The 19,478-nt window shown below is 41.3% G+C and overlaps 1 protein-coding gene across 1 annotated transcript in view; it reads right to left on the bottom strand.

Moving 5' to 3' along the window:
- LOC125165943 (uncharacterized) overlaps positions 1-19,478 on the bottom strand; it is a 178,628-nt gene that overhangs the window by 115,659 nt on the left and 43,491 nt on the right. The window contains exons 11-14 of the mRNA XM_047859469.1: positions 17,610-17,771; positions 8,169-8,281; positions 7,651-7,786; positions 7,191-7,394 (exon numbers count right to left, since the gene is read on the bottom strand). Of these exons, the coding sequence (XP_047715425.1) occupies positions 7,191-7,394; positions 7,651-7,786; positions 8,169-8,281; positions 17,610-17,771 (615 nt within the window). The remainder of the gene's footprint in view (positions 1-7,190; positions 7,395-7,650; positions 7,787-8,168; positions 8,282-17,609; positions 17,772-19,478) is intronic.

Here is a 19,478-nt window from a genome sequence, read left to right as displayed (position 1 = left end):
CTGGACCATATGGTATTCCTATCTTTAAATTTTTTTTAATTTTTTTTTCAACGTATTTTTAATTTATTTTTGGGACAGAGAGAGACAGAGCATGAACGGGGAAGGGGCAGAGAGAGAGGGAGACACAGAATCGGAAACAGGCTCCAGGCTCTGAGCCATCAGCCCAGAACCTGACACGGGGCTCGAACTCACGGACCGCGAGATCGTGACCTGGCTGAAGTCGGACGCTTAACCGACTGCGCCCCCCAGGCGCCCCCCTATCTTTAAATTTTTGAAGAAGCATACTGTTCTTCTGTAAATGGTGGCTGCATGATTTACATTCCCACCAACAGTACACAAGGGCTCCAATTTCTGCTTTTTGCTATTCTTTAGGCATACAATTTTTTTTTAAGTTTATTTATTTTTGAGAGAGAGAGAGAGAGTGAGTTGGGGAGAGACAGAGAGTGGGCAGGGAAAGGGAATCCAAAGTGGGCTCATGCTGTCAGTGCAGAGCCTGACACGGGGCTCGAACTCACAAACTGTGAGATCATGACCCAAGCTCAAGTCAGGTGCTTAACTGACTGAGCCACCCAGGCACACCTAGGCATACAACTTATTAATAATTAGGTGCCTCCTTTGACTAGGAGTTCCCAAACTGAAAGTATTGTTTCTTATAAAATGATAAGCACCAATGAAAAACAGAAAACATGCTGAGAAAACGACATCACATACAAAAATTAAACAGCTTGCTTAGATTTATAAGCTAGCATATTGGCTTTTGCTGTTGGCATTTTAGCTCCTATCACCTGTTATGCAAACTGGGCTCTTCTTTAAGGAGAAAGGGGACAACTTAGTGTGGAGTCCTTTATCCACTTTATCGGAGAAAAACTTTCCCAACGTTCTTGTGCTGGGGCATTTTCTAAAACTAAAGAAACAGCTATTAGATTGAGTTTCTGAAGCTGATGGAAAGCATTGCAGTGTCAAGATGCTGACTGTACTACCATTATCTATTTAAATTGCCTTTTTTTCCACTCTCCCCACCAGCGCCTCATTGTTCAAGCCCTCTACATAGACATACATATTCCTTCTCTTTTCTTCCCTCAGTTCCTGTCTCTGAAATGTGTGCTTATTTCCATAGGAGATGAATTTCAAAGACTAGATGGACAAATTACTTCATGCAGGGTTATGTCTCAGCCATTATCATATTTCCTTTCTAATTTCTTCCACAACTATGTGGAAGGCTGCCCCTTCTAAAGTTTCTGTGGTCTAGACAGTTGGTCCTTCAATATTATGCTTAGAGGAGTGGCAGGAAGGGGAAGGCAATAATTATCTGTTTGGGTAAGAAATAATCTGATCTTTGGAAAGATTCATATGTTTTTAAGACTGCAAATTAACTGATGCCAAGATAACTATTTGAATATATAGTAAATATAGTAGAATTGGTGGCCCATCATTTGTTTTCTTCATTCCACTGGTTTCTACCATCACTTGTTAATATGAATTTTAGGCCTTTTGGCAATTAGACAATATTTCTCTGACCAGCTTACCTTTTTCTAGATAATCTTTACATTGATTGCAGATAGTAATAGCCCGGTATAAGAATTTCACCAAAAATTGCCAGATGAATGACTCAACCCATTGGCTATAATCTTTCAAATATTTTTAAAAGAAAATTTAAAAATCTATCTCTGTCTCCCCTGATAAGTATAATATTGTTATTGTAGCAAATTGTTCTTCATTTGAACAGCATGATATACTTTGCAATTTCATGTACACTGTCTTTTTGTGATGTCACAACTATTTTGTTAATGAACAGAGCCTTTCTTCTGCCCAATAAATATTTATTTAATGCCTACTGTATGAAAGATACATATCCAACTTTCTGTTTCTTTTTGCCACCTGAACATCTAATAAGCATCTCAAAATTTCTAAATCCTAAACTGAGATCCTGATCTCCTAATAAACCCATTCTAAGATGGCAGATGATGGCAACTCCAAACTTCCAGATGCTGAGACCCAAACTTTGGAATCAATCTTGATTTCTCTTTTTCTGTATTCCACATCCTATCTTCCTGGAAATCATACCGGCTGTACCTTCAAAATATGTCCAGAATCTGACCATTTCTCACCGTGCTGTCTTCTCAGACACATTGCCTCCAGTTTGATTAATGCAATAACCTCCTAACTAGTCTACTTTAGTCCTACAGTATCTTCAGTCTATTCCCAATGCAGCAGCATAGATGTTAAAATGTAAATCAAATAACATCACTCTTCTGCTCAAAACTCTCCAGTGGCTCCCATTCTCACTCAAAGTCAGAGTCCTTGAAATGGTCCACAAGGTCCTACACAACCTGTTCCCCACCCCTCCAATCTCCCCACTGTAATTTCTGCCAATTTCCCCCTCATGCGTTCGAGCTGTGCTGAACTCCTTGCTGTTCTTACAACAATGCTATCCTCGGTTCTGCCTCAGGGCCTTTGCATTGGCTTTCCCCTGTTTGTCACTCTTCTCCCAGTCAGTCATGTGGTTTCCTTCCTGATTTCCTTCAGGTCTTTACTCAAATAGTACCTTCTTAGTAAGGCCTTCCCTGACCACCCTACTTACAGCTTCAACATCCCATCACCAGCCTCTACCTCTATCACCCTTTCCTTCTTAATTTTTCTCCACAGTGCCTATCACCATGTTCACTAGTCTACAAAGGCTAGGTTATTCCGTGAGAACTCCAAAGTTCAGTGGCCTACAGTTAAAATTAATTTTTCACTTATGCAGAGTCCACTGCAGAACATGTTGCTTTCTAGGCAGCCATTTTCCAACAGTGACCCAGTGGTCCAGGATGTTTCTATTTTGTGGCTCAATAAGTGCCTTCCAATGGCTACAGCAAGTGAAAAGAGCTCGAGGGTCAAGGACCAGCTCTTAAATACTTTGGTCTGGAAGTGACATGTCATTTCTGCTCACAGCCCACTGGCCAAAGCTCATCACTAGGCCCCAACTGCAAGGAACTAGGAAGTCTGAGGAAGCTTTGGTGCCAAACCATCTGACGTTCTATATATGTCGCTTATTTATTTAATGTCTGTCTCTTTCCACTAAAGAGTTCCATGATGGCAGGGATTTGTGCCAGTTTTGGTTACTGCTGTATCCTCAGTGCCTAGCAAACTGATCAGAACATTTGTGGAATGAATGAGGGAATGAATGAAGCAATGAATGAGCTGAGTGCTATAACGGAGTTAGACCATGGGGAGAACCATTCAGCTTTGCATGGAGATATAAGGAAGGCTTCCAGAGAGGTGTTATTTGAATGGACTCTTGGATAGGGTAGGTACTTACCAAGGAAAGAGGAAGTGAGGGACAGAAGGGCCAATATGTACAAGGCCCAGAGGCATGAACAGCTCTGCCCATTGAGAGGAGGGCCAGGCCCAGATCCAGAAGAATGGAAATATAGAGACAGTGGAGGGAAATGAGGTCCAAGAGGTTGGGGGCCAGATTGTGCCTGGCCTTGAAGACTATGCCTAGGAGCCTGAACTTTATCTCAGGAGAAACAGGATACTCCTGAAGGCCTTCAGGCAAGGGAATGAACGTGATCACATTTGGGCAAAGATCGTGAGAGACTTACAAAGCGATGAAGAGGGCCATTCTCTTATTTAAAATTCTCTGCTCCCCACCAACCTTGGAACTGGTCCCTATCCTAAAGAGCACCTAGCCTTTAATGGACTGGCCTGATTTTTTTCTGCAGCCTCCTCATTCCCTCCACTTACTCATAACAGCCTCTGCTACTAGCATGCCAAGTCCAGGCAGATCCTGAACATGCCATGGGATGTCAGACCTCCCTGTCAAAAGAGACTTGCTTATGGTCAGATGTGCAGGAAAAGCCTGTTACATCTCATTTGGGGGCTCCTTCTACTCTGCCACATGCTTAAAGTAAACTCATAAAGTGCCCATGATGGGTGGTAGGTGCTTGCCTGTTTGGGTATTGTCACAGAGTGAGCACTTATTAATACTAGCTCAAGATTTTCCTCCATCCAGAGAAGAGGTCTCCATCTTAGGGGTTTCTCCAATGTCAGCTCCCCAGGCTGGTAAGGGCAATGATCTTGGCCCCAGTTTTGGCCCTGGGCCTTGTGGGATCACCCCCAACAAACTAGCATCTGTGCCTCCCATCCCCAACAGGGGAAAGAATCACATAGTTAGGCCTGGACATTCCAGTTTAAATGTTGACAAGGCCACACACATGGAGCTAAACCACATGGTCATACTAAAGACCCTGAAAAAAGGCCACCTCCTGGAGTTTCTCACATATAGCAGTAGCTTCTGGCAGCTTCCAAGGGAGCTGTTATTCCTGTCATTTATGAGAGCAGAGAACAGTAATACTGCACACCCTTCAGAAGCTCCTCCTACCATTGATGGGGCAGAATAGGATTTGATTCCCCTCCCTTCCTTTGTGTCTACCCCCAAACTCCATCCCAGAACAAACAAACTGAGAGAGAGCTCAGTGGTAAGAAAAATTCTTTTTTTTTTTTTTTTAATCTATTAGCAAATAACAGCACAGCTATGGTATGAGGTCAGCTCAATATTAGCAAGAGAAAGATGTGTTTGTTTTATAGGTGTGTTCGTTTCAGAAGCATCTTACCCTGCCCTCTAGCTCCACTGAGGGGCATACTTACTGGACTTGACTAACGAGCTAGGATCAAGTGAGAGAGTGTGTATGAGGAGCGGATGGGGGATGGTACTTGTTAGCGAAGGAGACCAAAAAGAGAAGTCTCCCATATACTGAGTGAAGCTTGGACCCTAGGTGACTGGATGGAAAAATAAAATGTTGTTCAGTATCTAGAGCTGTTCTACTCTGTAATACAGTAGCCTCTAACCACATGTGGCTATTGAGAACTTGCAATGTGACTTGTCTGAGTGGACGTGTGCTGTATATATAAGGTAAACACATTTTGAAGACTTAGTATAAAAAAGAAGTACATTAGGGGTGGCTGGGTAGCTCAGTTCGTTAGGCATCCAACTTCAGCTCAGGTCATGATCTCGTGGTCTGTGAGTTTGAGCCCCGATTTAGGCTCTGTGCTGACAGCTTGAAGCCTGGAGCCTGCTTCAGATTCTGTGTCTCCCCCTCTCTCTCTCTGCACCTCCCCCACTTGCACTCATCTCTCTCTCCCTCTCTGAAAAATAAATAAGCATTAAAAAAAGTATGGTATCTCATCAATTATTTCTTTATATTGAGTTTATGTTAAAATGATAATATTTTGGATATATTGGGTTAAATAGATTATATGATTAAAGTTAATTTCATATTTATGCATTTATTTTTTATTTTATTTTTAAAATTTTTAAAAGTTTACTTATTTATTTTTTAATTTTTTTAGTTTATTTATTTTTGAGAGAGAGAGAGAGAGAGACAGAGTGCGAGCAGGGGAGGGGCGGAAAGAGAGGGAGGCAGAGAATCCAAAGCAGGCTGCAGGCTCTGAGTTGTCAGCACAGAGCCTGACGCAGGGCCCAAATTCACAAAGCGTGGGATGATGACCTGAGGTGAAGCCAAGAGTTGGATGCTTAACTGACTGAGCCACCCAGGAGTCCCCAGTTTATTTATTTATTTTGAGAGAGAGAGAGTACACAGGAGGGGCAAAGAGAGAGGGAGAGGGAAAGAGAGAGAATCTCAAGTAGGCTCCACACTGTCACAGTGCAGAGCCCAATGAGGGCCCTGAACTCAGGAACTGTGAGATCATGACCTGAGCTGAAATCAAGAGTCAGTAGCTTAACCGACTGAGCCACCAAGGCACCCCTCTTTATACTTTTAAAATGTGGCTACTAGAATATTGTAAACTATACACGTGGCTTGTGTTGTATTTCTATTGGACAGAGCTACTCTAGACTGCCTATGGATGACAGTTGATAATAAGATTTCTCAGCCTTATAGACATGACGAGCTTTAAGTCAGGGGTCATATGAGCTTAAAATTCAACTTGCTTCGTAGCAAATTAGATTTTATTTTTCACATTTGTCAAACTATCTTTTAAGAAGATTAAGTTCCTATAAAATCCTACCTTCAGGAATAAAATTTCTAGAGATTGAAATGAAAATATTGCAAGAGTGTCTGCCATATTCCAAGAAACTGTAGGCACTTTTAATTTTATTCCTAAAGAAAGGGAGTTGATATGAATTTTGTGGACTATAGAAAAATATATTCAAGAGATATTAAAAGTACCAACGGGCAAACACGCTTTTACAGGGATGAACGATATTTAATTGTCCAGCTCTTTCCAATTTTTTTCTACCTTTGTTTTCTAATCTGTATTTTCACTTGGGGCTTGCAAAACAGGAAAGAGGCAGAAGGGTACCTCTAACAATGTCAAAAAGGGTCTTATGAGAGCGTCTCTGTAAAGACATGTGGTTCTCAGGCTAGGATAACATAAAGGCCTCCTCATGTTCTGCTCACTATAGAGTCAACAAACCTGCAGCTGAAATGCCTTCCTTCCTCATGTGTCCTCCAGGGCTGCTTTTACTGCTCTCTGCCTACTCTCAAGTGGACACTGCATTTTTCTAAAAAGCCATATCCCTGGGGCGCCGGCTGGCTCAGTTGGTTAAGCATCTGACTTCGGCTCAGGTCATAATCTCATGGTTCGTGGGTTCGAGCCCTGCATCGGGCTCTGTGCTGACAGCTCAGAGCCTGGAGCCTGCTTTGGATTCTGTTTCTCTCTCTCTCTCTGCCCTCCCCCCACTCACACTCTGTCTCTCTCTGTCTCTCTCTCTCTCTCTCAAAATAAATAAATATTAAAAAACATTAAATTTTGCAGAGAAGAAACTGAGGGTTGATGGGGGAGTAGGGGAGAGGGGAAAATGGGTGGTGGCATTGAGGAGGGTGCTTGCTAGGATGGGCACTGGGTGTTGTATGTAAGCGATGAACCATGGGAATCTACCCCCAAAACCAAGAGCACACTGTACAAACTGTATGTTAGCCAATTTGACAATAAATTATATTAAAACTTAAAAAATAAAATACAGTAAAAACCATTAAATTTTATTTTAAATTATTATTATTATATTTTATTTTAAATTAATGTTTAACTAATAAACATTAAATTTTTTTTTTAAAAGCATATCCCTAAGAACCCCCCACCTGTCATTCCATCACGTTAACTGATTCCAGGTGCTACATAAGAAGAAGGGCGCTTGGGAGACAGGATAATCAAGGGAGAAAAAAAATCTCGAATCTTGACCTCACCTTGTGCTCAGCAGATGTCCCGTGGACATAGTGGTGAGCTCCCAGGCCTTGCAAGATGCCCAAGCCTCCTTTTGCCATGTTTACCCGGGAACTGTCCTCTGTGGTGGGGACCAGACTCCCTGCAACCATGGTGAGGCCTGAAGTGTTGATTGTCAGCGTTCGTTCAACAGATCTGAAATAGTTCAGAATTCCTAAACAGACGCGCTGAAACAAAGAAAGACCAGGTTAGGCCCCTGCCCTTTGCTGGCCCCACACAACAGAGTAAAACTGAATGGGGTTGCCAGGTCAACCCTACTGCTGAAAAACACACCACCCCCAGAATGGCCTGATTTTGTGGAAAAATATCCAAACAAAGAACAGGTGTAAGGATGCATTGCTACTGGGAAAGCAGGAAAGCCGCCTTGGGAGACAACCCAACATTTCAGACACCTGAAGCCAGCATGCCATGCCATCCACATACCTGTAGCTCCCTGATTCGCAGGTGGCGCAGATATAGAAAGGACAAGTAGGTCCCCCTCGTCAGGACAGGATCCCTATCGGTGGTCCCAGTCCCATCGTCCAAGCCGAGCAGTTGTAGGGCCATTGCATAGCTGTATCTTTAGCAGGCGGGAAAAACAGAATAAACGCTTTCCACCTCAAAGTGGTTCGGAAAATTCATCTACACCAAATTGAAGTCACTTTATTTAACTTAAGGGAGTTTCACAGTGGCTACTCTTTAAAAATGAACTAGAAGAAAAATAATTACTATGTATAAATATAAAAAGAAATTTCTCTTAGCAATTACTCTTGTTAAAAACCCAGTCCTACCTAGGGTGAAACATTAATTTAGTTGTCTGACCTGTTTTAACAGTCTTGCTTTTATTTCAGCTTTAAATACTTTTGAGTTAACATGTAACCTACTTATTATTCAGTCACTCAATTTCCTCCACAGTGTTTAATCCATTTCCTTGAGTCCCTAGTAAAATGATTTCATTTTACCCTTTCTCTTTTTTCTGCTTGACAGGCTTATCAGCATGTTGGCAGAGACTTATTTGTGCTGGGTCATTTGCATTTTGTTCCATCGCAAGGTCATCTTCCTTCATATTTTCATTCTATCAAAAAAGTAGCATCAGTTGAATGACATCAACATTTGCAGTATTATTAACAAAAATCAGAGCTGGGTCACCACAAAATTAAATCCTATGATCCAAGGAATATTTAGATGAGCAAACAGAAGAGCATCTTGGTCCATTGCAACATGACATATGAAAATGTGGATTTCCAAAATAAATTGGAAGGCACCGTTTTTATTATTTAGTCTCTGTTTTATAAAACTCTTCACAGCTTTTAAAAATTGCCACCCCACACACACCTTTTACATGATTAACTTATGAAAAGTTGATACACACATTTGTAGATGCTTGAAACCATGAACGTCTCTAATCTAGTCTTGTTCCAGGCTGAGAGAGATCAGTGGATTAAACACCTCTTTCTACTTTTGACCTATATGATTTAATTGTTTAAAGTCTTGATCCTGTTTTCACACTTGTAAAATGGCATAATGATACAAAATAAGCTGCTGTGAGAATTAACACTTAGTGACTAGCACATCATAGGTGCTCAATTACATGCTGGCCATGGATTGCAATAGTCAGTTAGCCCTGTAGGATCTATCACAGAACTCGTGGTTTATACTTAAAAAATCCACAGGCATTTTTCCTGATGTCAAGCAGGATGAGATCACACACAAAGGGCCCTAGGAAAAATTGTGAAGAAGGTGGTATTGATGAATGATCATGTCCTTGGCCCTCTGAGCAGCCCCTTTCTTAGCTGTCCTTTCTGCCTGCCCCTGGGCATAAATGCCATTCTCATAAGACACTCTTTTTTCGTAGCGGTGCTGATACCCACAAAAATTCTGAGTGGCAATGAGTTAATTTGGAACCCCACTCTTTGGGTTACTTATCGTCTAATAGTTCTTGGAATTCCAATAAGGCCCTATGGCAGAGACTGCTGGTTGTTCCCCCATATCCGCTTTCCTCTTTTTCTATAGTAATTGAATATTTATCTTGGCACATAGCCACCCAGATGGAGATGACATTTCCAAGCCTCTTTTGCAGCTAGGCGTAGCTATGTGACTAAGTTCTGGCCAATGGAATGAGAGTGAAAATGTCAGGTGGCAGCTTCTGGGAATTTCCTTGAAGTGGCAGCTTCCTCACCCCCATTGCCCATCCTGCCACTTATATATGAATGTGACAGCTGGAGCTCCATCTCAGACCAGGTGTTGATCTTGGATATGGAGCTCACATTTGTTGGAACTCCAGGACAGAAGGAGCATGGGTCCCTGAGAACTCCATGGGAGCAATCATCACACTGTCTCTGTACTTCCTACCCCTGGATGTTAATATGAGGGAGAGAAAGAAATTCCCATCTCCTTTCACCCTCTCTTATTTTGTGTTTAACTATGACCAACAGCCAAATATAATTTTAACTAATACAGTACTTAAGATTCTAAAGATACACAATTGGTCTTTATGACGGGCAGTGGAGGAGAAAATTTGGAGCAGGGATACTAGGAAGAGCTGGTGAGAAAGAAAATGGTCTAATTGAGTATCGTTAAGTAGCTTCCCATTCTGCCTGTGGATAGTTAACTCCTGCCTGTTTTGGGTAAGTATGCACATCAGTGTATTTCTGTGTAAACATCCCACAACCCTGGGAATGGAAAAGGCTTTAGGAGGCGACATGGTGTACTTGCGTTCCTGAATACAGAAACACAAGATCATTACCCCAAATTAAGAGAATCTCTGTTATTTTAAGAAAATCTGTAGGGAAGAGTGTACTCTATGAGGAAAGCTGAACTTTGACAGTTTCTATTTGGCCCAGAATTTTGGGTAAGAGGGGCTCTACTGAAGACTTTTGCCCCCCAGCCTTATGGTGCTCTTATGTTGCAGTTCAGCATTGCTGGGCGTAGGTCCAGAGGGCAGGCTCAGAACCACAGCCTTTCTCTGATGGGACTGTGACTTTTTCAGCTGCTTCTAAAATTACCCAGAATTACATAGGAAGGAACAGAAAGTGACATCAAGTTACAGTGAAAGACACTTTGAAGGAATGACTGAACAAGCCACAAAAATACCCAGCAGACTGCCAGGAAGAGAGGAAGGGGGCACAACAGGGTAGGGTGAGTAACAGGAGAGAGCCCAGCACCCACTGGAAAAACAGAACAACCACAGCCCACAGAAGTAAACTGCTTAGGAAATACCAAAGGTACATGAGTGTATCTCCCTAAGAAGGCTGGACACTGAGCAGGTAAGCAGCAGGGCTGACCGGAAAACAGAATGTCAACACCACCTGCGTTTGTACTTTCTTCCGAGGCAGGTACACCCTTTGACATTTACTCTCCCTGGTGGCTGGGTCTTTGCCAGCACGGCTGAGTTCGTGTATCTGGACAGTTCTGAGACTTCTACTGATTGCAAATCTCATTTTATTCTGGGAAATTGGCAGGGGCAATGGAGTGGGAGTGGAGGGGGAAAGAACTACAAGGAAAATATGTCTATTATGTATTTCCCACCTCCTAAATGTCCCTGCAGCTTCCTTGTGTATACCTACAGAATAAAAAGACTAGAGGGATAAATGTATACCAAATGTTAACAATACTATTGTTATATTTGGGTGGTAAAATAATGGCTGGTTTTTATTTTCTTCCTTGAACTTTTCTATATTTCCCAAATTTTTTATGATAAATACATGTAATTAGTGTCAACTGAAAATGTTTGTTTTTAAAGTGCCTTATTGAATTGATGAGGGAAACCAGAAAAGAAGTGTTTTATGTGTCCCTGAACTTCTTGCACACCGGAGCTACTGTATACAATAACACTTTTGCGAGGGCACACCATGTACTCATAATATCTCTGGCAATGGAGGGGAGCAGTAACACAGGGGAAAACAGCTGTCCCTTCTCCTCTCCTCCGTATGGCCAGTAAGAAGAAGCAAAAGTAGAGGTTGGGGGCACCTGGGTGGTTCAGTCAGTTGAGCGTCCGACTTTGGCTCAGGTCATGATCTCATGGCTTGTGGGTTTGAGTCCCGCATCGGGCTCTGTGCTTACAGCTCAGAGCCTGGGGCCTGCTTCAGATATTTTGTCTCCCTCTCTCTCTGTCCCTCCCCTGCTCATGCTCTGTCTCTGTCTCTTCAAAATAAATAAACATTAAAAAAAATTTTTTTTAAAAGGAAGCAAAAGAAGAGGCAAAGTTGATCTAGTGTTTTCTGCCCCTTCAGCATTCCATAAAGTTAAAGAACAGTGACCATTTAAACCATACCTTTAGAAATATGATGGTCTAAGGGACTCTTAGATATAGAGAACAAACTAAGGGTTGCTGGAGGGATTGTGGGTGGGTGGATAGCTAAATGGGCAATGGGCATTAAGGAGGACACTTATGATGAGCTCTGGGTGTTATATGTGAGGGATGAATCACTGGATTCTACTCCTGAAATCATTATTGCCCTATATGCTAACTAACTTAGATGCAAATTAAAAAAAAAAGAGATATGATGGTCAATAGTAGTATTGAATGTCTGTACATCAATAACCATTTGAGTAAACAGGGATTTTCTTGGGGAAAAGCACTGGATACAAGTAACTTGATATGATACAAGTTTGGAAGGTTTGGGAAGATCCACACAGGGCTGCCTGGTCTATTCCTTCTCCTGGTTAGGACTACAGTTAAATTATTTTTAAGTTTTTTCAGAAGGCTATCAAAAAATGCAGTCCATTTGGACCAGAATTACCTCTTTCTAGTTATAAATTATCTTCAATTAACAATTCTAAGAAGATTTGGTATTTTTTTCTTTATCTCCCAAACCCAGATCTTTAAGTGAATTTGGAAATAGAATTGTGTATAAAGAAAAGAGTGGCCAGCCTTCCATGCTGATAGTAAATAAAAGGCCAATTCAAACTGTGATAGAAACATTACAAATATTATCAATGTTCAGACAAACACATTCTGTGTTAAAATGGACGTGGGAAAGCAGGTTCTCTCATAAGTTACTGGTTGGGAGAAAAACGATATACCACTTTAGCAGGAAATTTTGAATGTGCACATTCTGTGACCCAGGAAATCCACTTCTAAATATCTACCCTAAAGAAACACACACGCGCATAAGGAGGCATGTACAAGAAAATTCAGTAGGAATGGTTTCTAATGGAATAAAAAATGGCAACGCTTATCCACAGGGAGGTGTCTGTGTGATCTGTGGTATATAATAAAATATAGTGCAGCCATTAAAAAGAACAACAGAGACAGATCTCTAAGACATATTATTGGGCAAAAAAGAGCAAGTTGCACAAAGATCCATGGCGTATGACAGATCATGTAAATAATTTTTTAAAGTTGATTTCTATCTATTTTGAAAGAGAGAGAGCAAGTGAGGGAGGGGCAGAGAGAGAGAGAGAGAGAGAGAGAGAGAGAGAGAATCCTAAGCAGGCTCCATGCTGTCAGCACAGAGCTGGACACAGGGCTCGATTTCACAAACCTTGAGATCATGACCTGAGCAGAAATCATGAGTTGGACACTTAACCAACTGAGTCACCCAGGCCCCCCAATGATAGATTATTTATATACAAAACTAAAACACAAAATTATGCTATATGTATATATTTTAACGAGAACATGCGTTTAAATGAAAATGCATTAGTGCTCGCTTCGGCAGCACATATACTAAATGAAAATGCATTAAAAAGGCTTGAAGCCAATAACCATGTTAACCTCTGAGGAAGTAGAATGGGGACCCAGTATTAGAGTTCCCGTTAGCTAAAGTTAAAGCATTAACTTTTCAGTGATGTTTCCACTTTTTACTAGGAGGAGACATTTATTTATTATTTCTGTAGTTTAAAATTAATTTCTAACAACTTCTTAAGGAGAAAAATGGTAACTTTACAGTGGAAAAACCTGTCAAACATCATTAGCCTAACCACATGATCAAGAGTAACATCCCCAGTGATAAATCAGGTTGATAGCATCTGCTTCAGATATGATGTGATGAGAAAGGCACTTCACCTCTGAGGTGCTCATCCTCCAAACTTATAACCCCAGTATAACCATGAGAAAAACATCAGACAAATTCAAATTAGGGAACATTCTACAGGTTGCCTGGCCAGTACTCCTAAAGACTGTCAAGGTCATGGTAAACAAGGAAAGACCGAGAAATGGACACAGACCTGTGGAGACTGGCAAACAGGACACTTAAAGATAACGTGGTACCCTGGAGCACAAAGAAGACATTCATGGAAAAACTAGTGAATTCCAAAGATAGTCTAGTTTAGATGTCAGTAATGTACCAATGCTGGTTCCTTAGGTGTGACAAAGTAACATAAAAGATCGATGTTAATAATAGGAGAAACCAGGGGCACCTGGGTGGCTCAGTCAGTTGAGTGTCCGACTTCGGCTCAGGTCATGATCTCACAGCTCGTGGGTTTGAGCCCCACATCAGGTTCTGTGCTGACAGCTCAGAGCCTGGAGCCTGCTTTGGATTCTGTGTCTCCCTCTCTCTCTGTCCCTCCCCAGCTTGCACTCTGGCTCACTCTCTCTCTCAAAAATAAATAAACGTTAAAAAAAATTTTTTTTAAATAACAGGAGAAACTGGACAGGGATTCCTGGGAACTCTTTACACTATCTTTTTAACTTTTATGTAAATCTAAAACTACTCTAAAATAAAACATTTATTTTCTTTAAAAAAATCCCTAAGGAAAGGCTGCTGGTGAATAGTGTTCACAGAAAATTGATCAGAAATTGTTCTGCAGTTGTGCTATACATAATTAGTGCTTATATTCCTTCAGAGCTGTTAAAATGGACAGTCCTACCAGGTTTGCTTTCCTTCATGCAGAAGGCGCTTAAGAAAGTCATTTTTCACGGGCTATTATCACTTGCCAACTTCAGAATCAGAATACTGACCAGCATATAGATGCTAAAATTCATGCTTGACTGCTACATGCTTGCAAAATAGTAACAGAGCTTTGAAATTCATACCCACATTCCTATGACTCCTCCAAGCTGCCACCTTCCACTTAATTCTAATCTCATCCGACTAGTATTCAACATTCAGAATGGCATCACACTACTATTGGTCCCCTGATACTGTATAAAGTGACTCTTGACCAGAGCAGATATACCCAAGGAGGTCACAAAATAACACCCACAGGAAACTGTGAAGGAAAAGTAGAAAACTGTTGATTGTTGCCTCAGAATTTCCTTTCTCAGACACTGTGCTATTTTCCATTCTATACTTGGAAAACTCTTCTCCAGTATGGCTGACTCCTTCTCATTCATCAGATTTCAGCTCAGATGTCCCCAACTCTGAAAGAGCTTGGTTCATCATTCCGAGAGTGCTCCTTTCTACCCTACTGCCCCTTTTCCTGTGGTTTTCTTCATGGAACCCACAAGTTAGAGACGTGGATTTACTTTTTTGTTCACTTGTTTATTGCATGTTTCATTCCCTGAGCAGTACAATTCCTGGCACAAAGGCAGCATCCATGTAATAATCATTGAATGAATGAATGAATGAATGAATGAGAAACTTGCATGACACTAACATGCAGGTTAATCCATGTGTGTTATATGGCTCCCCTCAGGATCCACCTCTAAAATCTATAGGTATTCTAAGTCTATTTAGGGTGTATATCAACTTGAAAAGAGGTGCTCACATTTTTCTCCCTTTGGCTAATTCCAAGAACAACATTTACAAGTCAGTCAATAGCCAGAGGAAGTGGTTTTCTTTCTTTTCTTTTTTTTCCCTCCTATTTAACACTAGGCAATTGCATTCACAACAGATTTTGGTGAAAGCAGACTGCATTTCATCATACCCTGCTTGACTTTCTACCTCATCTGCAAATGGAGGAAAGCAGTTAACAGAGAATGGCAGAAGTGTTAGTTCTCTCCACTGGGTGGCTGGGCACCTCTTAGTGTTTTCTGCCTTTCAACATTTACTTGAGCCAGCATCTCTTGCTGTCACCATGCACCTTCTGCTTTTCCCTGGTAAGTTCCTTTGTCCCCTAAATACCCATAGGCATTGCTACAACTCTGGTCTGCTGGTCCAGCCAGACCCTGGACCATTCTCCATGAATTCAAACATGAAGCTCTTTGCCTCCGACTCCCTCTTCCTTTGCCTCTCACCACTCCCTTACTCATATTCACCTCTTTTCACCCTCATCTGGCCCCCAGGAATTTAATTGCCCCATTCTCTCAGTCAAGGAGAAAAGAATATTAGTGCTAACGGCCCTCAAATATTAATACCAGAATTTCAGGTAATGGAGGATTATATCAACATCAAGAGGTAGACTGTCCAGGATCCTAGGAGCAGGGGTCTTATTCTGAGATACCTGGGCTGACTTTGCCTTCGCCCCCTCCCTTCTTTCCTACTCCTTACCTCCTTTCCTTCAAGCTTGGTTCAAGAAACAAAAGAGCCAGATGTTTTTAAATGTCCCCTTGTTAGTATAAGGTCTTCCTGCAAGGTGACATATACCTCAGTATGAAATGGCAATGGACTAGGAAAAATGTGACTACTTTCTCAATTCTTGCAGGATGCTAGCTGAGGAGTACCATTGGTAGTCATGCCCTATCAGAGAATTCAGAGGCCAGGGAGATCCATGCCATGATATGCTGTATCTGTTCCTGATCTGTGTGACCAAATCATTTTTTATTAGGTTCTCTAGATCCTTACCTAAACAGATTGAAAAGTGCATAGAAGTTGTGGTGTGTGTGTGTGTGTGTGTGTGTGTGTGTGTGTGTGTGTGTATATACATACATGCACTTACAGGTTTGCTTCCAGCTAATCTGTAACTCATTTCAAGTTTCGCTTTCTCCCATACACAGTCTGAGATGATGGACCATGACAGTGCTCTCTCTAGCATTCTACTAAACTTCTCCCTACCTTCGACTTTATGTATAATTTTTAGTCACTCTACAATTAATCTTTAGGGGTGAAAATAATAGGATTATTATGCAGATTGGGCCCAAGACAAATTCAGGCCCTCTTACTTCAACTGAACCCACTAGCTACATGGTCATCCTTATATTCTTTTCTCACTGGTGGCCCTGTGGTGTTCCCAGAAGTGATATACCTCCTCACCTGTCACTTTCACCTCCCACCTCACTAATGCAGACATCCTCTCCCTCTTCTCTCTCTCCTGGAGACAGCCAGAGCCATTTACAAGCTACCACACCTTATCTTTTGGCAGGTGACAATTCTATATACCTCATTCACCTCAAGGGAAGTGATGCCATTCTCCCTTTCTCAAAATTACTCCTTGGACTGGTTTCTTCATTCCATTCCCTCCTCTTTCCCCAGGGTCCTTTTCTCAGATTTAACAATTCGTATCTTCCATCCCTTCCTCTCCACTGCTCATTCCTCTCAGACAATGAACATATTGAGTCTTCCCATCTTAAATAAGCAAAGGAAACAAAACTCTTCCCTTAGAGCAACAGAGAAATAATAGCAGATTATTCAAAAGTGATATAGTACCACCGTGAAGACAAATATCCAATAGCTTTGTGTAGAAACTGATTTTCGTTGCCAAGCTCCAGGCCCATCTTATGTAGTAGCTATCTGGCTGGCTTCCCTGCCTCCAATCTCTCCCTCTTCCCATCCAACTAACACCTGCTACTAAATTAACCTTCCTACAAAATACAGCTTCGTATATATCACTTCCCTTACAGGAAAAGTACAAATTCCTTGGTCGGAAATTTAGAGGCATTCAAAACCTACTCTCTCCCCCTCTTAAAAACACCTCTCTTCCCTATATTTATTTCCACATGAATCTTTCATGCAGCCAAACTGGACTTGAACACTCCATGCACAGTATCTCCTCCGCATTGTTGTTCATGCTTCCCTCCTGAATGTGATTCCCTCTCCAGCACCACTTCCCCGAGCCCCACGATTCCGTCAAGTCCAGGCTCAATTTCCTCCTTTTTCCAGAGGGTTTCTCCCAAAAGAACCAACCCTGGGGGCACCACTTTGCCTCTAAAACACACCACTTTGCCTCTAAAACAATATTTAACAACTGTCCAACTCATTTGGTGTTTAGCACTAAGGAGTGGGGGCCCCTGGGTGGCTTCGTCCATTAAGCACTAAAGTGTGAAGCTTTGCATTTGTATGTATTGGTTGAGTATAGGTCCCAGCAGCAACATCTTATATTACACTTCTTTATATGCCTGTTTTTAATTAGCATTTAAGTGTATTAAATGCTAATTATATGTGTGTGTGTGTGTATATAAATGTGTGTGTGTGTGTGTGTGTGTGTGTGTGTGTGTGTGTATGAAATAAAAACAAGCCTGGCTGGGTAGTAAAGCTTTTAGGGGGAGGGTCTCTGCAAAACTACCAAAGTAAATTTCTAAGGCATACACACAGGTGGTACGTAGAACAGAAAGGCACATTGGTTATTTCTTCCTGTTGTACCTGGTACAGGTTGGTGTTGCTATAAATGTCCTCCCAGATACTGTCATAGTTGCACTGATGCGAACTCTGGGAAGCCACGAAAGCTGGATGAGATGGAGCCAGCATGACTGTCTTCGCCGCGTGGTCTTGGAGCACTTGCATCACTCGCTCAGGGCTGGAAATCTCAAGGAGTACAAGGGGGAAATGAATGGTTGGGAAAAGCGTTATTCCCTTCTTTTCAGCAAGAATGTGGGCATGTACACACGAATAGGAAAGCAGTCCCAAGTGGGGCTTTATTCAGTTAAAAAATAAAATCATACTCAAACATCACGATTCCCTTACATATGTCCATCCATGTAACATTGTAAGTATTCAAATACACATAGGAGCTCATTTAAAATTGTGTGACAACCCTCTAAACACAATAGCAGGTTGCTCCCCTAGAGGTGTTGTGGGACGAGTGAAAAGATGAACACCCATCATTTTGGGTACAAACCCTGTTTGCTATTAGGAAGCTGACAGGAGATGGAGGAAGAAGCAGCTGGGTAGTGTGAGGGAAGAACAGGCTTTGTAAGGACGCAGACTTGGGCTTGCATCTCTGCTGGAATCCTGTTCTTGTTCTGTCCTAACAAGAACACTAGGATATATCTCCCCAGATTGCTGCAAGAACGCCTGGCATGTAGTAGGTACTGCATAAATGTTCCTTCTTTTCCGGAAGTAAAGAATCAAATAATAGTCCCAACGCTGAATTCCTACTGCAGTGATACAAGTATTATGGAATTTCAATCATTTTAATATCACAAGGAACTTCAAATATCATTTAGTCCAATCTCTAATCAAAATCCCAATGGCGTTTTTTGCATAAGTAGAAAAATTCATCTTAAAATTTATACAAAATCTCAAGGGACTCCAAATCGCCAACATAACTTTGAAAAAGAAGAACAAAACTGGAGGACTCACACTTTCTGATTTCAGACCATATTACAAAGCTACAGTAATCAAAATGGTGTGGTACAGGAATAAATTGGACATATAGACCAACAGAATAGAATAGAAAATCTAGAAATAAACCCTCGAGTATGTGGTCAGATGATCAAAAGATGTCAATGTCATTCAACAGAGAAGGGACAGTCTCTTCAACAAATTGTTTTAGGACTGGATATCCACATGCAAAGCAATGAAGTTAAACCTTTATCTTATACCAGACACAAAAAAATTAACCCAAAATAGATTAAAAATCTAAACATAAGACCTAAAACTATAAAACTCTTAGACAAAAACAGGGAAAAACCTTCATAACATTGAATTTGGCAATGATTTCTTGGATATGACACCAAAAGCACAGGCAAGAAAAAAGCAACATAGACAAATGTGACTACATAAAACTTTAAACTTTTGTGCATCAAAGGATACAATTAACAGAGTGAAAGTCACCTAGGGAATGAGGGAATGTATTTCCAAATTACATATCTGATAAGAGTTTAATATCCAGACTATATGAAGAACTCCTACAACTCAACAACAACAAATAGAATAACCCAATTTAAAAATAGGCAAAGGACTTCAATAGACATTTTCCCAAATATGATATACAAATGGCCAATAAGCATATGAAAAGATTCTCAAAATCACTAATCATCAGAGAAATACAAAGTAAAACCAAAATGAGATATCACCTCACATCCATTAGGATGGCTAATATCAAGAAAGACAGGAAGAAGGAGAAGAAGAAGGGGGAGAGAAGGTAGTTGGGGAGGAGAGGGAGGAGGAGGAGGAGAAGGAGGGGGAGGGGGAGACAGATGGGGCATTGAAGGGGAGGAGGAGGTGAAGGAAGAAAGAACAAGGAAGGAAGGAAGGAAGGAAGGAAGGAAGAAAATAACATGTGCTGAT

Source organism: Prionailurus viverrinus, chromosome B2 (assembly GCF_022837055.1).
Source record: "Prionailurus viverrinus isolate Anna chromosome B2, UM_Priviv_1.0, whole genome shotgun sequence".
Classification (NCBI taxonomy): domain Eukaryota; kingdom Metazoa; phylum Chordata; class Mammalia; order Carnivora; family Felidae; genus Prionailurus; species Prionailurus viverrinus.
Note: the sequence above shows the minus strand (reverse complement) of the source record. Positions and strands in the feature narration are given on the sequence as shown.